The sequence below is a fragment of the Callospermophilus lateralis genome, chromosome 11 (genome assembly GCF_048772815.1).
Source record: "Callospermophilus lateralis isolate mCalLat2 chromosome 11, mCalLat2.hap1, whole genome shotgun sequence".
NCBI classification, from domain to species: domain Eukaryota; kingdom Metazoa; phylum Chordata; class Mammalia; order Rodentia; family Sciuridae; genus Callospermophilus; species Callospermophilus lateralis.
Window position 1 is genome coordinate 59,920,437 of NC_135315.1, and position 19,512 is coordinate 59,939,948.

General features: G+C 37.3%; 1 protein-coding gene across 1 annotated transcript in view; it reads left to right on the top strand.

The window, feature by feature from the left end:
* Positions 1 to 19,512, top strand: part of Ulk2 (unc-51 like autophagy activating kinase 2) — a 102,757-nt gene that overhangs the window by 30,241 nt on the left and 53,004 nt on the right. The window contains exons 11-13 of the mRNA XM_076870209.1: positions 925 to 972; positions 1,261 to 1,349; positions 6,659 to 6,830. Coding sequence (XP_076726324.1) covers positions 925 to 972; positions 1,261 to 1,349; positions 6,659 to 6,830 — 309 coding nt within the window. The remainder of the gene's footprint in view (positions 1 to 924; positions 973 to 1,260; positions 1,350 to 6,658; positions 6,831 to 19,512) is intronic.

A 19,512-nucleotide genomic window follows, 5' to 3' on the forward strand; every position in this document is an offset into this window, starting at 1 on the left:
TGAGGAGAAGGTCAGAGGTTGGGAGACTCTTCAGGACATTCTTGGTTACCCAAGTGAGACAAAATGGAGCTTAGGCTGGTATAATAGTGGTGGAAGTTGTGAGAAGAAGCTGGGTTCTGCGTTTTTCTGAGGGCAGAGGCAACAGTGTTTACTGATGATTTGAATGTGGGGTGTGAAACAAAGAAAATATTCAGCAACAACTCTGAGGATTTTGGCCAGAACAGCTGTAAGGGTGGAGTTGTTAGTTACAGAGTTAGGGAAGATTATGGATAGGGCAAGACTATGGGGACCAAAAGAGGGGTTCCAGCTGGATATGTTACATTTAAGATAATCATTAGATATCTAAGTGCAGCTGTCAGAAGCCACTTGAATTACGGAGGAAAGATTTGGGGTTTATTTTTGAGAGTTGTCAGCTGATGGGGTGATACATATTAAATAGATTGATTTCTAGTATAGCGTTTAAGTTCCTTTATTGATTCTCTTTTTTGAATGCTGTTGAGTCATGGTTGCTTTAGCGATTACAGTATGCATCGTAAGTTAGCGTAGTCTATTTCATATAAATACTAGCTGAATCCCAGTAAATATTAAAACTTTGTTTTTCTGATATTGCTCCATTCCTTCCTCCCTTTATTCTGTAATTGTCACATATGTCACATCTATGTTATAATCTCAACAGTGTGGTATTATAGCTATTGCTTTATATAGTTTTATGTCTTTTTCAGAAGTTAAGGGAAGAAAGAAAAAAATAGTGAAAAATCTGTATATCTATCATTCTTGGTATTCTTCATTTCTTCTTGTGGATTCAGATTACTGTTTAGTATCACTTTTTGGCTCCAGCATAATTCCATTCCTTCTTGCCTGTCTCCTTTGTGCTATCATTGATTAATGTCTGTTTAAAGATTATATTCTCATTTTTCCTTGCAGAAGCATTTTTTAGCCATCCTTTTCTAGAGCAGGTTCCAGTAAAAAAATGTGAGTACTCTTTGTTTTTTCATTTTTTTACTTAAAGAGTAAATGTAAGCTAATAAAAAAATTAGTATTTTGTATTACAAAATACAGTTGTTTTTCTATCCATATCCAAGTTGAAAAAGATCTAGTAATTTTTAGTTGTCTCCATGGCAGCTTACTAATTAAGTAAGTAGTTGAATGCAAATTTTTGATTAACACAAAGATGTAGTAATTTTGACAGCTTATTCTATTAGGCAGGGCTTGTAATGTACTATAGTATGATATAGCTCTTTGGCTGTGTTTATTCCCCAGCTTGTCCAGTCCCAGTGCCTGTGTATGCTGGTTCTGTCCCTGGAAACTCCTGTGGCAGTTCTCCGTCTTGTCGCTTTGCTTCTCCACCAGTAAGTTCCCATTTTATTAGAAATAATTCCAGAATTAGTGCTATTGCATTTATTCACAAATGGAGCTTGCTCTGGAGACTCTTTTTTTTTTTTTTTTTTTAATTAGTGTTTACTAATTAAGCTGAAGTTTAAGAGAAAGTGTTAGAGTTGGATCAAGTGGACCTATTTTTGAACCTCTTTCCTTTCTTCACTGTGTAGCTTCAGCAAAAAATATTACCTCTCTGGGCCATTTCCTCTGAACACTGAGCACAGTACTACCACCTTTTTATACTCTATAGGATTTTGGTGATGATACTTGCAAAGAAAGACTACCCATTACAGGTGAATAAGCAATAAATATTTGTTTTACCTGCATACTATAAATGTTGGGATTATATAGGATTTCTAGTGTGGAGTAGTGACCTTGGAGTCATATTTTTATTGGTTTGATTGTGATTACTGACCCCTTAAAGTTTCTTCTCAAACCTCTTTTCTTCTTAAGTTCCCAAGCCATTTCTTCCATGACTCTGTTCCCTCCAGTTTAAGTACTTTGTCCTGATCTTTAGGACTTCTGATTACTCTGGTCACCACTTCTTATTTATTTATTTTTATTGATTTAAAAAAAAAAATGACAGCGTAATGCATTACAACTCTTATTACACATATACAGCACAATTTTTCATTTCTCTGGTTGTATATAAAGTGTGTTGACAACAATTCATGTCTTCATACATGTACTTTGGATAACGATGTCATCACATTCCACCATCCTTGCTAATCCCCTGCCCAATCCCTTTCCCTCCCTTCCCTCTGCCCTATCTAGAATTCATCTATTCCTCCCATGCAACCCCCTCTCTGTCCCACTATGAGTCAGCCTCTTTATATCAGAAAAAACATTCGGCATTTGTTTTTTTGGGATTGGCTAACTTCACTTAGCATTATCTTCTCCAACACCATCCATTTACCTGCAAATGCCATGATTTTATTCTTTTTTATTGCTGAATAATATTCCATTGTGTATTTATGCCACATTTTTTTTAATCCATTCATCCACTGAAGGGCATCTGGGTTGGCGCCACAGTTTAGCTATTGTGAATTGTGCTTCTATAAACATTGTTGTGGCTATGTCCCTGTAGTATGCTGTATGCTGTCACCACTTCTTACTGTACTCTGCTAGGGTGTTATTTTATTTTTTAAAAATATTTTTAGTTGTAGCTGGACATAACACTTTTATTTTACTTATTTATTTTTCTGTGTTGCTGAGGATCAAACCAGTGCCTCACATGTGCTAGGCAAATGCTCTACTACTGAGCTACAACTCTAGCCTCTCCTAGGGTTTTACTTAGCTCTCTTATGTTCTTTTTTTTTTTTTTTTTTAATTGACCCTTCCTCCAAATCTGTGTTGCAGCCTGTGACCTTGAGACTTTTACACAGCTGAAGGTCCAAGGCTCTGTGTCAGCTATTGTGAATATTTTTCAGGTTAGCCTGACAGACATGAATTTCTTGAATTCTGTTGGCAGAATGGTGGAGAAGCCATAAAAGGAAGTAATTTTGTGGTTAGCCAGTTGAGACAACTCAGGTTTAAAAGCATAGAGTTTGGGAGTTCCTACTTGGTATAGTAACTAGGACAAGGACCTTAATTTCTCTGAGCCCTCCTCGTATGCGAAACGAGTATAATTTACTTCCTTAATAGGGTTCTTTAAGGATAAACAGGCTTAAGCCCTTACTACAGTGTGTAGTATACAGTAAGTACTCAAGCAGTAATGACAGATGTTATTATTTTTCAGTGAAATCTAGTAGTTCCTAGTTAAAGCAGATGGGAAAGTAACCTATTGCTAACAGACAAATCTTGAAACTGGCAAAAACTTTTCTTGTAGAACCCTGTAAATCCAAACCAAAAGTGGATGTATTAGTAAGACTTACTTTATATTCCTGTGAAGGTGAAAAATTAAGAGAGGAGAAAGAACTTTGTATATTTCCTATGTCAGTCTGGAATATTTGAAGAACACAAGAAAAACAAAGAAAGCTACTCTGGATTTGGAGCTTGTCAGGGAGAAAGGTAGAGGAAGTGTATTGACATACAAAACTTTATCTGGAGCCTGGTAGACTGGCCTCATCCTGGCCCCACTGCTTTCTCACTGGTAACTTTGAACTGGCCACTTAGAGAACTGAGTCTGGATGTTCTCCTGTGGAACTAGGTCTGGTTAACCTTTGCTTGCAGGTTTTTTTTTTTTTTTTGGTTTGTTTATTTAATTCATTAATTAATTTGCTTTTCATATTATGTATCACATTGTGTCAAATATATACTTTATAATAAAACTTAAAATTACTATGGGATAGGCCCTTTTCACATATAACCACCACCATTAAGGGTTTTTTAAAAAATTTAATTGGGTGACAGTAGGTAGGTAAGTCAGTCGTGTGTGTGTGTGTGTGTGTGTGTGTGTGTGTGTAAATTATACATAAAAATTATATGTATAAATGCATATACATACATACATAGTATATACATACAGAGCAAGGGGCTGGGCATAGTGGTACATGCCTGTAATCCTAGCTATTTGAGAAGCTAAGGCAGGAGGACCATAAATTGGAGGCCAGCCTGAGCAACTTAGTGAGACCCTGTCTCAAAAAATAAAAGGGGATGTAGCTCAGTAGTAGAGTGCCTCTGGGTTCACTCCCCAGTACCACCAATAAATAGATAGATAGATAGATAGATAGATAAAATAGATAAATAAAAAAACTAGGGACATTGCTCAGTGACAGAGCACTTGCCTAGCATGCATGAGACCCTGGGTCTAATTCCCAATTCCACCAAGGTATATAAACCTCAATTGCCTGTGGGAATAAGGATTAGGGGCATCATAATCAGACTGAGGATTCAGGAGGGCTTGTCTAAAGAGAGTATTGTTTGAGCTGAGTTTTTAATGAATGAATTAGCAAAAAGATGGTATAATAAATAGACAGGAACCCCCATATAATAAGTGATAGAAATGTGAACCACTGAAGGAACTCTAGCTCTCCTTGGGGACTTGCATTTAAATTTGTTAGAATTTAAAACAGTCACACCAGCACCATGTGAAGTACTTGATAGTTGAAGTTGGGGAGAGAAGACTAGTCAGTAGGATAAAGATACAAAGTAAGGACTGAAGGGTGGGAGAGCCCTGAGAAGTTCTGTATTTTTCTTCTGGTTTTCAAGAGACAAATGAGAAAATGTACTCACAAAAGAGACAAAGAGGGCTGTGGCTGTAGCTCAGTGGTAGAGCTCTTGCCTTGCACGGATGAGGCACTGGGTTTGATCCTCAGCACCAAGTAAAAATAAATATATAAATAAATAGAGATAAAGGAGGGGTCTCCATGAAGTAGGAGGAAAAATAAGAGCAGGGCTCTGGGGTGAGGGGGAAGAAAGTTAAGTACTTTTGTGGTAAAGTATTGACAGTATTTGTAAGCTTAATAAAGACAGTTTTATTGGAGAGTTGAAGACAAAAAATGGATTATGATAGATTAAGGGATATATAAGCGTTAAGGAATTTGAGTCGGTAAAAATAATTTCAAGAAATATCGTTAAGAAAAACAGAGGGCTGGGGCTGTAGCATATGATAGAGTACTTGCCTAGTGTAAGTGTAGTCCCAGGTTCAATTCCCAGTATCTATTTATCTATCTTTCTCTCTCCCCCCTTTCTCTCTCTCTCTCTCTCTCTCTCTCTCTCACACACACACACACACACACACACACACACAAAACAACAACAACAACGAAAGGAAAGGTGGGAATAAGGATTAGGGGCATTATAATCAGACTGAGGATTCAGGAGGGCTTGTCTAAAGAGAGTATTGTTTGAGCTGAGTTTTTAATGAATGAATTAGCAAAAAGATGGTATAATAGACAGGAACCCCCCCATATAAGAAGTGATAGAAATGTGAACCACTGAAGGAACTCTAGCTCTCCTTGGGGATTTACATTTGAGATGTGAGAAAATTAAACATATTTATGTGTAGAGGTACAAAAAGCCAGAATCAGCAGAGAGGGTGAAAATGTCAGGAGCTGATCTGTGTCCTTGGGGAGTTGGCATGGGTGGTGGAATGAGGAGCAAGACCAGGTGGAAAGATTAGTTTTGAATAAAAGGGGAGCATCTCTTCTGTGAAGATGAGAAATGAGAGGACCATTTGTAGATGTAGATACTTTCATTAATAGCAGGGAAAGAAATTGAGAAAGTTCTTGCTTAACTCACTGTCAAGAAATTGTGGAGTTTTGATACTTGCAGTCAAAACTCGACTGCCTTTTAGTTATATGGTCTCAGGAAAATTACTTAACCATCTGAGGTTTTGTTTAGTTAGATGCAAAAGGGAGTTCAGAATAAGGCTGGAGTTAGATAACAAGTGGAAAGCTTTGAACTCCTCTTGCCTTTTCTTATTACCTTCAGATATAAAGTCTTCAAAAAGATTTTACGTATGTCACATACAGAAAAGGAAGTAATAAGGTGCTTTGAGACTGATTTCATTGCATGGTGATATTCAGAGGAGCACCAGGAATAAATTGGGCATTTAAAGCTTGATGTTAACAGCATGATGTAGTGCAAATTCAATTTTTTAGAAAACCATTGTATAATCAAGACATTCAGAGCTATCACGAGAGAACTTGATTGAGGCAATTGCTGAAAAGTACATAGCTAGTGATACCTAAGTATTTGCTTAAATAGATTTCTCTGCTTTTCTTCTCTTCCTGACCTGTCTTCCACAAACTACCTCACCTCATAACAAAATACAAACAAAAGTAACACACCCACACCTGTAAAGTTTTCCAATATTTTTTTCTGTGAGTGTAAATGAATTTCTAGTCTAAAATAGTTACCCTTATTGATTTATCTATTTTATCTTACATAATATGTTAGTCTCTGACTTCCTGTTTATAATGTTTTCTTCTCGGCAGATTTAGAACTTGTTTTTGTTTGCAAGATGTGATTAATTTAAAGTCCCTGGACATTTTGTGTAATTAAATGAATAGTTACTGAGTATCTGCTTTGCTGGGCCACAAGCTTGGGCAGGAGCTATTTCAGTGATTAAAAATTCACCTCAAAGGCTTCACAAGAGGCAGATAGGTACATGTGATAAGTTGTATTTTTAAGTATCATTTTTGGAAAATATTTTAGAAGTCTTTATGGCAATACTTCTAAACTGTGCTTTTCTAAAAGAAAAACTTTCCAGAGAGATTTTTTTATTCAACTTTGTGCCCCATTTCATGAAAAAAAAAAAAAAATTCCTTAGTCTAATGGCTGTTCTGACTTGCATTTGATTATTAGGCCAGTTTTAATTTTATGTTGTTAATTTTAGTCCCTTCCAGATATGCAGCATATTCAGGAAGAAAACTTATCCTCCCCACCATTGGGTCCTCCCAGCTATCTACAAGTGTCTAAAGATTCTGCCAGTACTAGTAGCAAGAACTCTTCTTGTGACACGGATGACTTTGTTTTGGTACCACACAACATCTCGTCAGACCACTCATGTGAGAATTTTTCTACTTGTACACATTATATTTCTTAATTTGCTAAATTAGCATTTTTTAACCTGTGTATCACACTTTCTTGTGTAGGACACCTTTTCAAATGGGCATTTTATTTAGTTGTTTGAGTTCTTAGAATTACTCACTTGCCTTTCTAAGATCTGTTCAGTAATCTATAAAACAATTTTGGATGCTGAAGTTACATGAAAGTTTTATAAGAAATTATCTCAAATTTTGTATCCAAACAGAAAAAAAGAGAGAAGCCATCATAATAAGTAAAATTAACTTTAAGGGAAGGAATTAAAGGAATAACTCATTTAAGAACAAAACCTAAGATTGGAGTCTTTTAGGAAATACATTCAGGAGTAAGTTCAGGAACAAGCTTCATAAATATATAGAAAGAATTTTTTATAAAGGAACTAGAATGCAGATTTATACTATAACTAAGTATAACTTATACTATAATGCAGATTTATACTATAACTTAGTCAGTGTTCTTTGGAATAGTAAAGTGTACCAGAAAATCTACGAGAGAAATTACACAAAAGTGTTAGATGAAAACCATGATTTGAGTATGAAAGAATAGATCAGAGAAGCTAGAAGATCTGGTTCCTTTAGCAGTTGAGTAGTACTAAGTACTAACTATATGCAGAAGTTTGCATCAAGAGGTTTATTTAGTTGTTTGTCAAATACTTATTTCATAGGTACTGCCAGGTGTTGTGTTCATCATTGCAAAGGTCAAAATCCCCAGATTAACTTAAGGATTTTATTACCCAGGAAGGGAAAACATGGACCACAGCAAGTGTATGTACAATTTATAGTCAGAGCTGTGAGAATCATAAGTTACCCTTAAAAATCATCCACTATAGTGGTTTGATTTCTTTACAAAAATTTTAAAAACTTTTAAAATTATGAAATATTTTAAACGGAAGATAATACTCAAGTTACCTCCCCCATGCTATGCTGCTTTTTTAAAAAATATTTACTTTTTAGTTGTAGTTAAACACAATACCTTTATTATTTTATTTATTTTTATGTAGTGCTAAGGATTGAACCCAGTGCCTCACAGATGCTAGACGGACATTCTGTGGCTGAGCCACAACCCCAGCCCCCTATGCTGCTTTTTATACATGTCAACATTTTGCCATATTTGTTTTAAATGTTTTCCCTAAAGGTATAAAAATTCTATAGGAACATTCACATTTTCTTCTTTCTATTTTTTCTAGACAGATATTCTTCCTATAGATATTTTTATCCTTTAATATGTATTCATATATAATAGATAGTATTTTAATCTTTTCATAGTTTTAAGTAAATGGTTTATAGAATGCTTACTTCTCTAGTTTGCTTTTTCCTGTTTTTATTATAGATCTGGATACACACTGTTTATGTTTTGTTCATATTTGAATCTTATAGCACAACTAAAGCCCAGATTGCCCATTTCGCTACTGATTTATATTATATTATTTCTGCCATTTCACTGTGTAAATTGTACTCTAAAGGTGTCCTTGTATACATGTGCCAGAATTTCTTCTAAGTAGATACACTAGATGGGGACAACTTTCAACTCTATAAAATATTGGTATAAGCAAATTGTACCGGTGGTCTTTATCCTGCTGCTCCAATGTTAGAATGGTATTCTCCTATATTTCCTTCTGAAGGTTTTTAGTTTTTTTCATATTTAACTTTACCTGGAATTCATTTTTGTAAACAGAGTAAGGTGTAGGGATCTGTAATTATATCAGTATTATTTATTGAATGTTCTATCTTTCTTCCACTGATAATGCAGTGACAGAGTTGTCATTTCAGGTTTAAATATAGGATTGGATTTCTTTTGAGATTCTCCATTCTATTGCATTGGTCTATTTGTATTATTTTATAATAATTTTTATATTTGTGTGTCAAGCATATGTGTGATCTGGAAATGGTGGTAGAGGAGTGATAGTATTGTTAAGAATCACTCTGGCAATTGGCTTTTCTCAGTATCAACTTTCATAAAAAATGCCTTAAAAAACCATTTTGAGATTTTGATGGGAATTGCATTGATTCAATAGACTTGTTCAAGGATAGTTAGGATTTTTACAGTGTTAAATTATGTCTCCATTGTTTAAGTTTCTTTAATGCTTTTTAAAAATTAAATTTGTTTATTTTAATTAGGTATATATGACACAGAATGCATTTTGATTCATTGTACACAATTGTAGCACAACATTTCACTTCTCTGATTGTACATGATGAAGCGTCCCACCATGTTATGTGCTCTTTAATGTTTTCTGATACATCATTTTATATGTTCCTATATGAAAGTATTTAATTTTTAATTTATTTTTTGTGCTAGTGTTACCAGAATCTTAGGCTAAAGAGCTGACTCTAGTGAGGATTTAGGGTCCGCAAAACACAGGTCTAGCCTGTTTGCCCCAAACAAACAATAGTAATAGTGAAAGACAGAAAAGCAACTTTAATCACTGTAGCCATACCAGCAAGACTTAGGGATGGGTTGAAGCCTTTCCCATTTCTAACAAGTGGGCCTCTACGGTAGTTGGTCTGTTGCTTACTCACATAAATCCACTTCTATCCAATCAGACAATGGCCCAGAATTCACCTCGCAGATAACTCGGGGACTGGCTCACACGCTATCACTCCCTTGGCATTTCCATTGCCCTTACCGCCACCAGGCTTCTGAAAAGGTTGAAAGGACCAATTGGTACCTTAAAGAGACCCTCACCAAGCTCACCATGGAATTAAGTGCCGCAGTCTGGCTGGGCACAAATAACCGAGCCGCCGCAAAGCCTTGTAGGTTCAAACAGCAACTCTTTATTCCCAAACTCTCACGGCACTCTACACACACTTCCCGGGAACACACTCCCTCCACTGGGCTCCGCGTGCCAATTCTCCTGGAACCCCGTGAGAACTCAACAGGAACTCCAAATCACTCCAAAGGTAACCCGAGCAGGGTCACCTTTCAACCATTCCCTCTGGCAAAAATGCCAGGCATCATTCTGACTGAACTATGGCTCTCAACATCTCCCCCCTTCTGTTTAATTAAACAACAAGCATGTGGCTTGTCTTAGGTTGTCCAATACTACATATGGTCCTTACCTGTCATTGGATGAGCTGACCTCAAGGCGTCAGCCTCCTGTCTTAGGTTGGTACCATTGTAATTGGATCTTACCCGTCATTGGCTACTGGTCCAGCATACAGCCATACTTGTGGACAGGCCTTTGCACCAGTTGGGGGGTGAGGTTCTTTGCCTCACCTCTGTTGGCCCCCAAATTTGGCCTTGGTACCAGTGTTGGGGGGTGAGGTTCTTTGCCTCACCTCTGTTAGCCCCCAAATTTTAGACCATCACAAGCAAAAAGGGAGGAGGATGCAAAATGCCACGGCACCAAGCCAAATGATGGCTCTTATTGGAAAAATTGTACCACCGATGACACCATCAGCAAAGATACCCCAGCAATACCACAATTCACTGCACCAACAAATAGTTCACAATGTATGCAAGTGATACATAGTCCATGCAAATTCTGCAAGCAGTTTAAAGCAGAGGAATGTATTAATATGTCCATTTCCTCCCAAAGTAAATTGACTCCTTAATTGAGCATCACTTGTTGAGTTATTGAGTTATTATTCATTGACACATCAGTTTATACAGTTTACTGTGACAGCTTTCGAAGAAGCTGTAGCTTAGTTTTATCTTTGTCTTCACCAGCACTGGGATGAAGATAGGAATTCTGGCAATGATGGCTAAAAAAAAAAATTATGTAACATTCTAGCAGGCACTAAGAAAACAATTTTCTGAACAATTTACATTATCCTGAACAGAATTATTAAATATAATGAAAAGGAAAGGTAAAAGTAAACAAACAGATCTGTTAACCTCCTTTTTTGTTCACATATTAAAACAATCCTCAACAGCTGTTTACCCAATTTAAATTAAACTATTTAAATCACGTGAATAAAAAAAAATTCAGATCCATTTTTTCATGAGCACTTCTCATATATATGGACATACGCACATACAGACATACAACACAAAACAGAAGTGTGCACACATAACACAATACATACAACACATAACATAATAGTAAAGGCCTTGTAGCTTTTCACAGGTGAAATCTCCATTGCAATGTTTAAAAACTCCACAGTCAAAAAATAGAACTGATCAGCAAAATATTAACCTAGGTCTGAATGAGCTCAAAAAATAAAATAGAACTTCATGATGTGGGAAAAGGCAATAATAAAATAGATATTGAAAAAAAAGCATCCTGGTTACCACCTGGGTTTGACTCTTCTTATGATATCCCATCATTCTTCCTATAACTTGCATATGAGTCTGAAGATATTCCCACAAGTAAGCCTCAAGGTTTCTTACATTGGAAATAGGCCTTAATGGTGTTCATTATTCATTAGTTTCCAGGTATGGGAGAATCACTGTCGCAGATGTAAGAATAGCCAAACTGGAGTTCTGAATATCAGCTGTTATGGATTTGAGCCAAATCATCTTCTTTTTAGTCTATAGAAATCGCTTTAGTTAATCTCTGTGGAATCCAAATCGGCTGCTGTTCTCCCTGTGGAAACACACAAACAGACCCCCGACTCCAGACAATCACTGGGTCAGGACCTGTCCTGTTAGAATATCCTTCCAAAGTACCTTGGGCTTATGTACATTTTTTGGACACATATGCCTTTCCGCAGGACTAAGCCCTGATGAATCCAAATTTAAAAAGTTTAGAGTAAAAAGGGTTATTTTAAGTTTATCTTTGGGGGATATATACCCCTTTCCAATTCCCTCTTTTTGTTTTAATAAGTACATTTTAATAGTTTGATGAGCTCTTTCAACTATGCTTTGTTCCCTGTGGATTGTATGGGATTCCTGTTAAGTAAAACATTAACTGATTTTTCTTCAGGGATGATGTTTCAAAATATCCTATATGCATCCTTTGGAAATTTAAAGATCCTTTTAAATTCAAGTCTTCCAAAAGCATTTTGCCTTAGTTTTTAGAATTACTTTAGTCCTTTTAATTTTTTGATGTGGTTTTAAACCAATTTCCTTCTAGTTTAATGTTTTCTAAATTGGCTCTTGTCTATAAATTTTAACACCCTCATCTGAGACTTCTAATTTCTGTACCACCAGAAATTAAAGTTGATGGGCTTTTTGAAAAAGTTACTAATAATCTCCTTGTTCTTCTGTTTTATCCAATATTTGACTTTAAACTTCTCTCTTTTATTTTTTTCTATCTTGAATGTCTGTATCTAATAGTTGTCTTAGCTTTTTGTATTTTTTATCTGAAATACCTTTATTTGACATTTTAACCATTTTTTATCTTGTTTCTATCTTCTAGTTTTCTTCTAAGGTTTGTACATTCATCCTTAGTTGCTTTTTTTCCTCCTAGTTTTTTTTTTTTTTTGCTTCCTATTTTGTGGGTTTAAAATTCTTGTCTTCCTACATCTTTTCTGTCTTCCTACATCTTCTCTCTCTTTTTTTTTTTTACCTTTCTGTACTTTTGTCTTTAAAGTTTTCCACTTTAAATTTTTAATCTTCTTTATCCAAATTGCTTTTATCCTATTAGCTTCCATTTTCATGGTTTTTTTTTTAAGTAATGCTTTTAAGATTAACTAGGCTTCGAATGATGCAATCTTTCCTCTGCCATGAAGGCATCTTAACCACCTTTATTTTAACCTTTTAAAGCCTTTTGCAATTTACTTAGACATTTTACAACTTTTTACTTTATCACACAAAGATTATCTCATCTAGAAACATTTCTTTTTCCTTTAACCTTCCATATTAAAATATATTTCTACATTTTGAATCTTTTTATCTCTCTTTTCTAGCCGTTAACCCTTTTTATAAATTCACATTCTGAAACAATTTTATGAAATTTCTGAATTTAGACAAATTACTCCACTTTAATAAGATGAAATATTTTTATGTTTTTTATGGTACTATAATACTATAATTGAAACCCAACTGAAACTTCTTATATTCTTTGTATATAAATTACACCTGATAGAATCTTAACTCTTAGTAACCTTGTTTCAGCAAAGACACACAAAGCAATATTAAACTTTTTTTTCCATTTACCAATTTATGAAAACACACATAATGTTTTATTTTATAATATTTTAAATATATTACCTTATGGAACTTAATAAGTAAAGAGTACTTGATTTTATATTTAGTGGTTGATGTTTCAACACTTTAGCTTTGTAAATTAATCAGATGTCTGTAAAAACCAAGATCTTAGACAAGTGTAATAAACAGAACTAGCTATCTCTTTCTTGTTGAAGAAAAATCTTTTTACAGGATACCATGATGGTCCCATTGTGATATATTCAACAACTCCTCTTTAAAAAGTCATGGGCTACATTTTTGTATTGTATCAACATATGCCCTTACTGTTCTTGGTCTTACTGGGGTGCCTCCTTCCTCTAAGAATTTCAAACCTTGAGTCAACCATTTGCCCCAGTTTGCCTGAGAAAGTTCTAGGGAAAAGCAACTTGACATAAAAACAAAGTAAATCAAAACAAGAACACATTGTTTTTTGAAATGGTCACCCATTCTTTCCCTCTTCCTCAGGGGCGAGCAATTTCACTTACCTCCAAGCTTCAAGCGTTCCCCGCACCGGCCACCAAATGCAGCAGTCTGGCTGGTCACAAATAACTGAGCCGCCACGAGCCTTATAGGTTCAAACAGCAACTCTTTATTCCCAAATTCTGACTGTACACACACTTCCCGGTAACACACTCCCTCCACCAGGCTCCGCCCACCAATTCTCCAGGAACTCCAAAGTAGGGGGCGCCTGAGGCAGCAGGATCCACCCTAATCCCAGCAGGATCAGCTCTAATCCTGGAGCCACCCTATTCCCAGCAGGATCCGCCCTAATCCCAGATCAGCCCAAATCCCAGAGCAGGGTCACCTTTCAACTATTCCCTCTGGCAAAAATGCCAGGCGTCATTCTGACTAAACTGTGGCTCTCAACAATTAAGCCTGGACTGGGTAAAGGTGCTCCCTTTGGCTTTATTGCGCATTAGAGCCTTGCCAAAGAAGCCTTCTAATCTCTCACCTTTTGAAGTCATGTATGGCCGTCCCCTCATTCCTCCTGAACTGCCTACAGAACCCCTACCCATCTCCGAAAAAGTATCTACCAATACAAGAAGATATTTTATGTTTTTTTACTTGGGGCATGTTGGTGAAATCAATCTGCCAATCTGCAGCCAGGGTATGACCGCAAGCTGGGAAAGGTTTAGGTTTTAATGGAGTATTGGTATTGGTTCTCTGGCAGATCTGACAAGCGGAAGTGATCTGTTGTAGGAGGGTCTTATCACATGAGAAAAGGGTGAAAAAGGAGTGAAGGAAAGTAGTGAGACTCCGTGGACTAGAATGGAATAGAGAGTGAACAAACCGGAAGAGTTATTGGGGATCTTTGGGCCGATCCCCGGTGGTAACGAAGAGTAGCAGTAGAGGAGGTAAAGCTCTGTAGGGCCGCTGATTGAGCCGCTTGATCAGCCTTGGAATTCCCCATAGTAGTAAGGGAGGAGTCAGTTTGGTGGGCCTTGCAATGGATTATTCCCAGTTGGGAAGGCAGCCTGGAGGCTCAAAGTAGGCCAGAAATAAATGTGGAATTAATGACTGCTGTCTCTCTGGTGGTCAATAGCCCCCTTTCTTTCCAAATGGCTGCGTGGGAGATCAGGATATGGAAGATGTATTTGGAATCTGTATATAGGGAGAGGGTTTTTCCCTCTGCTAGCTCACATGCCCTTGTGGCAGCTATGAGTTCAGCTTGTTGGTTGGTGATACTGGGTGGGAAAGATTTTGCCTCTATGATGGGTGAGAGAGAAATGACAGCATAACCCTCCACTTTAACCTCTTCGTGTATAAGAGGGCAGGGGTCCCTCAGAAATGGTGGTAGGGCAGGGTAAAATCGATTCTAATACCTTCAGGCATTTGTGGATGGGATCTTATGAGGGAGAAGATGGGAGGAGGGAGGCAGAGTCAAGGAATGAGAAAAGGAGGGATAGAATCCTGGAAAGAGGAAGTGACTGTAGCCCCTTGTGAGGAAATCCTTTAGATGGTGAGGAGATGAGATGGTTAGACTGGGAGCCAAAGGTAAGTTTGTGTGCTTCTTTCTGGAGGTCATGGGCTGCTGCTAGGGCTCTGAGGCATAGGGCCCAGCCCCTGACGGTGGGGTTGGATAGGTAGGCCACTGGTGCAAATGTGGGTCAATATTCCTGACCCAGAATGCCCAGGGTTTGTCCCTGTTTTTCATGTACATAGAGGGTGAAGGGTTGGGGAGATGCAGGGCTTATGCCCAAAGGAGGGCCTTTTTTTTTTTTTTTTTTTTTTAAATATATATATATATATATATTTTTTTTAAAGAGAGAGAGAATTTTTAATATTTATTTTTTAGTTTTCGGTGAACACAACATCTTGTTTGTATGTGGTGCTGAGGATTGAACCGGGCTGCACGCATGCCAGGTGAGCGTGCTACTGCTTGAGCCACATCCCCAGCCCAGGAGGGCCTATTTAAGGATTGTAAAGGGCTTCCCTGTCCTGAGGGTAGGGGTTCATCTTGGGGGCCCTTGGCCAGATTAGCGGCCTGGCAAGGTGGGAGAAATTCCAGGCCCTGAAGTACCCAGCCAAACTCAAGAAGGAGAGTATGTCTTTGGTGTAGGTATAGACACAATAAGCTGTTTTCTGTCTACTGTAATGACCTTTTTCCCTTGAGAGATAGAGAACCCTAGATGTGTGACCTATTTACTGCTATTTTGGCCTTTTGTGGAGAGGCCCGATATAAGTAGGAGAACTGTGTCATCTGTTGAGTGCTCTTTGGACGGGCTAGAAGAATTTGTAGAGGTTTGCAAGAGGTGTAGAGAGCAAGATTGGATCGGAGCAAGAAGAAAGCCTGGACATAAGCAATCTCTACCCATTTTTTTGCACAGTAATTGTAGAGATCCCTTAGAATGGAGGGATCCAGGGATCCAAAAAGGGGCCATCTGCTTTGGTTGTCTAAGGGATAAGTGGGCCAGGCCTGGGTGCTATATTTGATCCAAAAGGCATTGTAGGGGAAAGTTGACTGGCAGAGAGGACACATTACCCATGTAAGGAGGAGGGAAGAGGACGTAGAGAAGGAGGAAACTGATTTTTTGGCAAAAGGGGTGTCCCTGCCAGAGCCAAAAAATCAGGAGTGCCTAAGTGGCAGGTTTGAGCTGCAGAGATTGGTCGTCACCGAATCCTGATAGTCAAAGCTCTTGTCCTGGACAGAGCCAGAACTGTGGGAGACCTTGGCCAAGGCTTTTCGGGACCTCCTGGAGAGGCCGGATAGTCCCAGGGCTGGAAAGAGGGGGAAAGGCAGGGCACGCAGAGAGAAAGGGGAGGGTAAGCATCTCTCTAGCGGCCGAAGGTGAGAGGACTAGGACTTTAGGAATCTGCCTAAGGAAGGAGTCCCTGACGGCTACCATAGCCTTAAAGGCTGTGGTGGGGTGCTTTCCTCCCCGCAGGTGGGCAAGGAGATTTGCCAGACGATAATAATCCCTGAGGGCCACTGTAGCCTTCAACATATTGCAAGAGGGTGGATTCGGGGCACTGGGGGTGAAAAGATTGAAGGTTGGAGGCCAAGGTTTGTCCAAAGAGGTGTGGACTATCTCAAAATCCCTGAGGAAGGACAGTCCAGGTTAAAGGCAAAAAGATATCCTTTAAATCTGTGACCCAGAAGTGGGTGGCAGTGTGGGGGATCTGAGACAGCAGGATGTATGGGTTGGGAACCAAAGGATGTATGTGCCTAATGGAGGTGTTGATGAGTTGTAGGTCCTGAACTAAGCAATAGGACCCGTTGGTCTTTTTTACCGATAGCATCTGGGTTGGCTCCACAGTTTAGCTATTGTGAATTGTGCTTCTATAAACATTGTTGTGGCTGTGTCCTTGTAGTTTTCTGTATGCTGTCACTTCTTCTTACTGTACTCTCCTAGGGTGTTATTTTATTTTTTAAAAATATTTTTAGTTATAGGTGGACACAACACCTTTATTTTATTTATTTATTTATTTATTTATTTTTAAATTTTAATATTTATTTTTTAGTTTTCAGCGGACACAACATCTTTGTTTGTATGTGGTGTTGAGGATTGAACCCAGTGCCTCACGCATGCTAGGCAAGCGCTCTACCACTAAGCTACAGCCCCAGCCATGATTTTCTATCTATTTGACTTAATACTCTATATTTTAGGAAATATCATTAATGTTTTCTTCTAATCCTATCAAAGGATTAAATTACAACAGTTTAGTTTAATGTTCTTAATTGGATTTATTTTCGATTCTAGAATCGAGCAATACTTTGTTGCATGAAACAGAATGTGTTATTCCTATAAACTGAGCAGAGGAGCTTGATTTTAGAGACAGAAAAGGGCTGAAGAAAACAGAAACAGGGCTGGGGTTGTGGTTCAGTGGTAGATCAGACGTTTGCCTAGCATGTGTGAGGCACTGGGTTCGATCCTCAGCACCACATAAAAATAAATAAATAAAATAAGTGCCTATTAACAACTAAAAAATATGAAAAAAAAAGCAGAAACAAAAAACAAAGAGCTAATTATTATTTCAAAGTTATTTTTCCTATAAGGCTCAGACTGGGAGACAGAATAATGAAAAAATAACTGATGAGTCAACATCAGGTAACCTAGAGTAAAAACTTAGGTTACCTTTCCTGTGAAAGGATTAAGGCAGAGAAAACTTATGATCACACCACTTGAAACTAGTTTGGTTGGGAAATTTGACTGTTATCTCTCTAATCCTGATTTCTTGGAAGGTCAGATAAAAGCTTAGTATCAGGCTGCTGATGGAGTTTCAGCATGAGTGACTATTTTTAGCCTGGTTGTTGGTTGGGGTCTAGTATAGAGCTTAGACCAAAACAATGGCCTCCTGTAAGTTTTATTTAACACCACTCTGTTGAGTTTTTCATTTATGCTGTCATGTTTTTAATTTTCAGTCCTTTGTCTCCCCACTCTGACATTGTTCTTATTTCAAGGTGTAATATTCTGTTTTGTTGTTTGATTATTATAGTTAAGAATGGAGGATTTAAAAACTGAAATCTCTGTATAGAGCTAGGTCTGATTGATAGTACTGGGTACTATGGCTGGGGCATTTTCTTGGACTATTTCCTTTTTGAAGGGCTACTTAGATACCTCAAAGAAGATTTATCCAATCTTCTGCCTAAAGAGTATAAATCTGATACTGTTTAAGGGAACCAGTAAAGTAGTATGTCAGGAGGACTCAATTGTCAGTGTAAAATTTCATTTACTTACTTTCCCTCATTAACCTTTTTAAACCATAGTACCTTTGTCTTTAATTCTTTCTTGTGCTCTATGATCCAGAGACCCAGTTTTACTCTGTCCCAATAGAAACATCCAGTTTTTCGCAATAGTGGGGTCTGGGCATTCATTGCCTTTCTACATTGAATTAGAGAAAGGACATGAATTCTAATGCTTTTTAAAAATTCTGTACTTAAAAAAAAATTCTGTATTTTTGAAAATAAATTTTACTGTGTTTATTTAAGATACACATCTGATGTTAATGATATAGATATATCCGTATTTAGTAAAAAGGGTACTCTAATGAAAAAAATTGACATATCCATCCTCTCATATAGTTACCTGTTCCCCCCACCACCCGGGTGTGAGCAGTTATAATTACTCATTTAGTAAAAAATTTAAAGACACTACAATGTTATAATTTACTGTATTTTAACTGCTTCTAAATAGACTTTCAAATAAGCCTGTGGGTTTTTTTTTGTTTGTTTTGTTCCTACTTTCAAGATCTCTGGTACTGCTAATTACTCAAGCCTTTGGGGGTTCTGTGATTAAGTTGCTTTACTTCTGGGGTTAAAAATTCTGTCTTCTTGGGTCAAGTAGGTCAATATCACTTGTCCACCAGCTTTCTATCTTCCAAATTTTTGTGGCAGTGGACTTTTCTCTGTGTGTGTGTGTGTGTTTTAATCTGTGTGAATTTAGGCTGTAATCTTTTCTCTCACTCTTTGGAGTTTCAAAATAGCAATATTGCAGTGAAATAACAATGTAAATATTACTTAATGTATAATTACTAAAGTCATTTAAAATCTCTTTCTGGGTTTCTTTGTTCTAGGATAATCCATTAGAGATACACAAATTACTGAGTTTAAAGTCATTTGAAAAATTTCCTGCTGTTGATTAAGCTACCAAGTTGATCTGTAGTTAGGTTCCTTTGCTTCATTTTATTTGTTTCTTGCAGTCCTGGGGATTGAACCTAGGGCCTAACATATACTAGACAAACACAGTATCACGGAGCCACATCCCCAATCTTTTCTTGTTTTGGAACAGGGCTTTGTTCTATTTCCCAGGCTGGCCTTAAACCTGGGACAACAAGTGTGTGCCACTGTGTCAGGCTTTATTTTACTTTTGATTTCTAGGCATTGTTTTGTTTTCTTTTGATTTAATTTTGTTTTATAATCATATGTGGCTCCAAACTCAAAGGTATAAAACAAGGGAAACCTAGCTTCTAGGCTTGCCTCTTCTTCCCTTTTTCTTCCTTTCTACTTATAGGAATTATTTAATATCTTTAAAATAGACTTTTCTTTTATCCTACTACTTGTTGTTCCCTTGCCCTGATTTATTTTTCTTTATATTTCCAATCACTACCTGACGTTATTAGGTTCTTTCACTT